Source organism: Lontra canadensis, unplaced genomic scaffold (genome assembly GCF_010015895.1).
Source record: "Lontra canadensis isolate GAN:19392208 unplaced genomic scaffold, GSC_riverotter_1.0 scaffold154, whole genome shotgun sequence".
Lineage (NCBI taxonomy): Eukaryota > Metazoa > Chordata > Mammalia > Carnivora > Mustelidae > Lontra > Lontra canadensis.
The window spans coordinates 2,124,366-2,132,295 of record NW_022631148.1 but is presented as its reverse complement, the minus strand read 5'-3'; the positions used below and the strand labels follow the sequence as shown (position 1 = coordinate 2,132,295).

General features: G+C 35.0%; 1 protein-coding gene across 1 annotated transcript; it reads right to left on the bottom strand.

Moving 5' to 3' along the window:
- On the bottom strand, positions 1-930 carry LOC116859356 (olfactory receptor 4A47-like). The gene has a single exon (XM_032844589.1). It carries the CDS (start codon positions 928-930, stop codon positions 1-3), a length of 930 nt encoding a protein of 309 aa, XP_032700480.1.
- Between the last annotated feature and the right edge of the window lie 7,000 nt (positions 931-7,930).

Genomic DNA, 7,930 nt, shown 5'->3' with positions numbered 1-7,930 from the left:
TTATCTACTGAAAGATATAATATTTCTTCCCCAGAGCTTCTTCATAGCATTTGTCATCTCAGAATTTCTCAGGGTGTAGATCAATGGGTTCAGCATGGGAGTTATGACTGTATAAAACACACTCAATGATTTGTCTATGGGGAAGGTCTTAGCAGGTCTTACATACATGAAAATACATGGAACAAAGAAGAAGACCACCACAGTGATGTGGGAACCACAGGTCTGGAGGGCTTTCCACCTCCTTTCTGGACTAAGGTATTTTAGAGAGTTCAAGATGACACAATAAGATATGAGCAAGAGCACAAACACAACACTGCAGATCAGCCCTCCATTGGCTAACACTAAAAGGCCAATGACATACGTGTCAGTACAGACCAGTTTCAATAAGGGATACATGTCACACAAAAAATGATCCATGACATTGGGACCACAAAATGGGAGCCTATAAATAGTGATAACTTGAGTTATTGAATGCAAAAAACCTCCCGCCCAGGACACTACCAGAAGCACAACACACACCCACTGCCTCATGATCACCAAGTAATGCAAGGGCTTGCAGATGGCCACATAGCGGTCATAGGCCATCACCAGCAGAAGAAAGACCTCTGAGCCACCAAAAAAGTGTCCTGTTAATAGCTGAGTCATACAAGATTGGAAGGATATTGTATTTTCTGCAAACAACAAGTCTGAAATCAACCTGGGAGAAATAGAAGATGAATAAATGACATCCATAAATGATAAGCTATCAAGAAAAAAGTACATAGGTGAGTCCAGGGACTTACTGACACTTACAGTCACCACAATGAGCAGGTTTCCCACCACAGTCAAAATGTAGAAGAGCAAGAACATAACAAAAAGGATCTTCTGTTCCTTTGGATCCTGGGTGAGGCCCAAGAGCACAAAGTAAGTTACACTGCTATTTGGTGCCATCTAGTCTGCATTAGGAACTGACTTCTCATATTAGAAGCAAGTGATCTACAAAACAAGGGGGAAAACTTTTAAATGCATTATAAGATTACTCTTTTATTGACTCATTCAATGAAAAGATTGTGGCAGGAGTACCTGTTTATGTCACATGTGTCACAGACATTGTGATTTTCAAGTTGAATAAGCCATAGTTTTCAACACTCAGTGATAGCATACATAATAATCACCAATGTAATAAGTGATACTATAAAAATAGTTACACAGTGTGAAGGTCACAAGCAAACAGCAGTCAGAGAAGGCTTCCCAGAGGAAAGCCTTCCTCCCAGAGGAAACCTTTAACTGAGTTGAAAAGGAAAACTGAAAGGACAATAAAAGAAGGCAAGGGAATTCCGTGCAAAGGTACACAGTTTATAAAGTCATAAAAGTTAAATACTTGAGGCCCCTTTAAGGTAATTGACATATTTGAAGTGAGTGGATCAAACAAGGAATGGAAGTTTGTGGCCCTGGATTTCATCTTCCTTGAGACTTTTTTCATAGAATATTTGGTTGGATATGCCCTCTTTCCCTGACCAGTAAATGGGAAAGCAATCCAGCGTTGTGTCTCTTCCTTAATTTTTAAACTTCATATATATATATATATATATATATGTGTGTGTGTGTGTGTGTGTGTGTGTGTATAATATATATCATCTCCAACTGTGAACTTTTCCAATTGGATATTAATTCAGTACTTTTGAAACTAAATTTTTAATTTTCATCAAGAAACAGGTTTCCCACACAATTAAATAGTACCACCTTCCATATCATTACTCAGGCAAGAAGTATCACCATGTCCTTCATGCCATTCTTGCTCTTGTATAGCTTACTGATACCTTTAATAAATCTTATTAACCCCCTCTAAAATAGATCACTAACTTGATCATTCCCCTCCCCGCACCACTTCTGGGCCACTGCACTAGCCTCCCACAACATCCCTCTCCTTTCATTCTGGCTTCCATCAATTTGTGGCTCTGATGCAGTCCAAAGGATCCTTTCTAAATCTGGTTCTGATCTGATCATACCGCTGCTCACAACAACAACAGGGGATTCCATTCACAGGCTCACAACTTAAGGAATCACATTTCTATTACAGTAACAGGAACTATAATCCTCATTTCATAGTTGAAAAAAAAGCCTCAGAACATCTAGTTAATTTTTCCAAATTCATTCATTTTTAAGTGATAAAGCTAGAACTACAGTCCGAGTTTGCTTTATCTAAAGCAATCTTTTACATAATGAAGATACTCACACAATTGCAAAGCCTGGTATCCACTATTTACTGTTATTCTTACCTTAGGAAAATATGTCCACAATCTGAAGGAACACTTTTTACTCATTCACAGGAACGTGGAATTCTTCTATCATCCAGTCTGACAAGAGAGGGTAAAAAGCTGCATTATTACTTGAAGACATATTTTATTTCACTCAACTGCCTGTCCGTTCTCTCTGTGGAATCTTCTGGTTATTCATAAAGTTGCTTTTATTTGTACTGTAAATTACTTCCTAGGAAGTCCAGGGTCCACACAGAAATCAAAAATAGCAAATTAGGAGAATTCATCAAAAAGACAAGGAATTCCTGTCCTTACATAAGGAGATAGCAACCAGACATTCCCAAGGAAGACTTTTCTCAAGTAACTTCTTTCCTACTAATGTCTAAATAGAAAAATACCATTCAACTCATTAGTCAACTTCATTCTGTCCTGTCAGTTTGCTCAGATTAGCTGACTTGATATTTTAAGAGACATTCTTATGCTTTTCTTTAGGTAATGCTGTAAGCCTAAAAGAACCCCCCTAAAATATATATAAGAAGATGCTATGCTCCTAAAACCGATTTTATATATAAAATCGGTTTTAGGATGCTATGCTCCTATATATATTTATATATATAAAATCAGTTTTAGGAGCATAGCATCTTCTTCCCAACACAAGCAAAGATCACTGAACATTTTATGCCTTCTCACCAAACACCTCATTAAGTTCTAGAATTGGGAAGTGTCCAAAACTAATTCTTGCTTAATTAAATTCAATGGGAATTTCCACAAAAACTTTAAAAATATCTATAGGAAGAAGTATTATGTCAAATCACATAGTTAGGGTCAGCAAGATGTTACATAAAAAGAAATATATCATGAGAACCATTGTAAGACTATCACTAGTCAAGAATAAAATTTCAGCCCTGCCATGTTGTGTTAAGGAAGATTAATTTATCATGTGTTTCCCCACTTATCATAGCAAGTTTTTCTTTCCTTTCATTTAATAGTCAATTTATGTTACCTTGCAGTGTGGTTAGATGTTCTGCATATTTATTCACTGATTTAGACATAATAATTACCCAATTTTTTTAATTTAAAATTTTAAATTTTACGTTTGGAGCACTTATTTATTGCCAAGAACCCTGCTATGAGTGAGGACACAGCAATTAATGAAATAGGCAAAAATTATGCAAAAGTTCCTTCCTCCAAGGACCTTATATTCTCATAATAGAATCAGACAATAAATAAAGGGACAATTCAACATATGAATCATAATCTTTTCAGTGTTAATAAGAAGGCAAACAAGGTACTCAGGGAGAATTCTACTAGGAAGAATGTGATCAGTGAAGGCCTTTCTTCAAAGATGATGCTTAAACTGAGATAGTTTCTATCATCAGAAACACTGTCACAGCTAGTAATTTTAAGTAAAATTTAAGTAAGTAAGTAAAATGATCTCACTTCACTGATGACCTGATCTATAGTAGAAATTTCTAAAAATATCACGGGAATTTTTTTCCAATGCTTTTGGGAGAAGGAGGGGTGAGAGTGGGCATTCTCATCTTATTCCTGATTGTGGTGGGAAGGCTTTCAACCTTTGCCTGTTGAGTGTGATGTTACATGTGGATCTGTCATATATGGTCCTTTATGTTGAGGTACATTCCTTCTCTACCCAATTTTTGAAAGTTTACTTTTTTCATGAAAATACATAGAGGAGAAGGGAGTTGAGGGAAATTGGAAGGGAAGGTGAACCATGAGTGACTATGGACTCTGGAAAACAATCTGAGGGTTTTGAAGGGGCGGGGGGGTGGGAGGTTGGGGGAACCAGGTGGTGGGTATTGGAGAGGGCACGGATTGCATGGAGCACTGGGTGTGGTACAAAAACAATGAATACTGTTAAGCTGAAAATAAATTTAAAAAATTTAAAAAAAAAAGGAGCATGGCAAAAAAAATAAAAAGAAAATACATAGAATTTCTCTCTTACCAGTGAACAACCCAGAGAGGATTAGAAAAATTATTCCTTTTACAACAATATTAAAAGAAATAAATATTTAAGAATAAACATAAGTAAGGAGGCAAAAGTCTTCTACTGTGCAAAACTATAAAATGTTGCTGAAAGATAATCTGAAAGACACAAATAAATGAAAAGACTTTCATGAACTGATATAGTTCATGTGATTAAGATGTTAATGCTACCTAATCTGATCTATAGATTCAGTGTAAACCCTATAAAAATCCAAAAAAAATAAAAATAAATTCTTTGAGAAATAGAAAAATCCATCCAAAAATTCACATGGAAGGTCAAGGAACCCAAACAGAGAAAATAATATTGGCAAGAAAACAACAATAACAACAACAACATCAACAACAACAATGGAAAATCCTGGTTCTAAAATTTACTACAAAGTTATGGTAATCAAAAGAGTGTGATATTGACAAAAAACCAGACATAGTAATGAAATAAAATTCAAGCCTAGAAATAAAGCTTTGCATATATATTCAATGATTTTCAACAAAGATGTCAAGAGTAGTTATGGGGTAGAGACAGGTGGCTCAAAAAATGGTGGTGTGAAACTGGATATCCATATAGGAGGAATGAAATCGACCCCTTAATGCATATCATATGCAAAAATTAACTCAATATGGATCAAGACCTAAAATCTAGCTAAAAGTATAAAACTCTTACAAGAACACATAGAAGAAAAACCATGACCTTGGATTTGGCAATGATTCCAAAAACACAGGCAAAAAGAAATAGATAAATTGTACTCTATCAATATTAAGAACTTTTGTGCATCAAGCAACACCACCAACAATGTGAAAATCATCACACAAAAGTGGAGAAAATATTTGCAAATATTATATTTGATAAGGTATCGATAGCCAGAGTACATAAAGAATTTCTGCATCTTAAAACACAATGAAGGGCATCTGGGAGGTCACTCAGTTGTTTGAGCATCTGCCTTAGGCTTGGCTCAGGTCCTGGTCCCAGGCTCCTGGGATTGAGCCCTGCCTCAGGCTCCCTGCTCAGTGGTAAGTCTGCTTCTTGCTCTGCCTCTTCCCCTAGCTTGTGTGCACACACTCTCTCTCTCTCCCTCTCTCAAATAAATAAAAAGACTTTAAGGAAAAATAAATAATTAAAAATAAAAATACAATAAAATAAACAGCCAGATTAAAATGAAGGACTTGCACAGACATTTCTCAGAAGAAAATGTATAAATGGCCTGTGGGCACATGAAAAGATCTCAATATCACTGATCATTAGAAAATGGATTTTAAAACCATAATGAAACACCACTTCAGACCTTCACAGATAACTATTAAAGAGCACACATACACACATAAATGTAGGAGAGAATGTGGAAAACCTGGAATAACTGTGCATTACTGTTGGGAATGTCAAATGATATCGCTCTATGGAAAATGTTATGGTAGTTCTCAAACACTTAAAGAATTATTACATGACCTGGCAATTTCACTTCTGGGTATATACCCAAGGTAATGGAAGTCAGGAATTCAAACAAATATTTCTACACTTATTTTCATGGCAGTATTCACAATAGCCAGTAAGAAGAAGCAAACAAAGCACTTACTGGCAGCTAACTGTATAAACAAAATGATGTGTATACACACAGTGGAATACTATTCAGCCCTGAAATATAAAGGAAATTGTGACACACGCCAAAACATACTAACCTATAATAGATTCTGCTAAGTGAAATAAGGCAGTCACAAAAGGACAAGCTCTGTCTGTTCCCACTAACAAGATGATGTACTTAGCATATCAAATTCACAGATCATATGTAGAACGGTGGTTGCCTAGGCCTCAGGAAGAGGGAATGGCAATTAGTATTTAATGGGTGTCTGGTTTCAGTTTGGGAAAATGAATAAGTACCAGAAACACATGGTGGTGATGTTATTATAACATAGTGAAGAAATTTAATGCCCCTGAACTATGAACTTACAAATGGCTAAAATTGTACATTTGCCACATATACTTTACCACAATTTAAAAGCTAAACTTGAAAACTAAGATAACATCCATAAGCAGTAAATTAAATATCTATAAAAATCAGTCAAGGGATTCGCAAAATAAAAGTATATAAAGTCTGACACCATATACCTAAAACATGGCTGGAGGAGAGTAAAAATGTAATGATTCTAGAGGGGGTTCTAGCGTAAGCAACCATTGGCCTAATATAGGCTGCTACAGGCATAAGATATTACATATAAACCTAATGGTAAACACAAAACTAAAGCCAATAATAAATATGGAAAAAATAAAGAGAAGGGAATCCACATATATCACTAAAGAAAGCCAGCAAACCGTGAGAGAAGAGAGCAAGAGAAGAAAGGAATTGAGAACTACTAAAACAACCATAAAACAAGTAACAAAATAACAATAAGTACATCCTATCAGTAATCACTTTGAACATAAATGAACTAAATGCTCCAATCAAATGGCATAGAGTGAAAGAACAAACAAAAAATAGTAAGACCCATCTATATGCCACCTACGTGAGACTAATCTCAGATCTAAAGACACAGGCAGATTGAAAGTGAAGGAATAGAAAAACATTTACCATTCAAATGAAAGTGAAAAGAAAGCCAGGTAGCAATACTTATACCAGAAAAAATTGACTTTTAAACAAAGACTTTTAACAGAAACAAAAAGAACTCTACGTACTCAAAGGGAACAAGAACACATAACAGTTGTAAATATTTATGCACCAAACATGGGAGCGTCCAAATACATAAAGCAACTATTAACAAACATAAAGGAAGTAATAAATAATGCAACAATTATAGTTGGGACTTTAACACCACAATCACACCAATGGACAGATCGTCCAAAGAGAAAGTCAAGAAGAAAACAGTGGCTTTAAATGACACATTGGACCAAATGTATCTAACAGATATATTCAGAACATTCCATTCTAAATCAGCAGAATATACATTCTTTTCAAGTGCACATAGAACATTCTCCAGAAGAGATTGCTTATTAGGCCACAAAACAAGTCAACAAATTCAGAAAGACTGAAATCATATTATACATCTTTTCTGAGAAAAATTTGAAAAAATATCCATCAATAAAATCGAATCAGTAATCAAAAAACCCAACAAACAAAAGTCCAGAACAAGATGAATTTACAGGTGAATTGTACCAAATATTTAAAGAAAAGTTAATATTTATTCCTCTCAAACTATTCCAAACAAAAAACAAACAAACAAGGAAAAGAGGAAGGAGAACTTCCAAATTCATTTGATGAGGCCAGCATTATCCTGATACCAAAAACAGATAAAGACACTACAAAAGAGAGAGAGAGAGAGAGATCAATCCACAGGTCAACATCTCTGATAAACATAGATGAAAAAATCCTCAACAAAGTATTAGCAATCCTAATCCAACAATAATTAAATAATTATTTAAAAAATTCACCATGATCAAATGGGATTAATCCCTGCGTTGAAAGAGTGGTTCAATATTCATAAATCTATCAACACGATAAATAACAACAGGAGAACAGATAAAAACCACATAATCCTTTCAGTAGATGAAGACAAAGCATTTGACAAAGTGCAACATCCATTCATGATAAAAACCTTCAATAAAGTAGGTTTAAAAGGTACATACCTTAACATAATAAAGGCCATATATGAAAAAACCACAGCAAACATCATACTCAATGGTGAAAAACTGAGAGCTTTTCCCC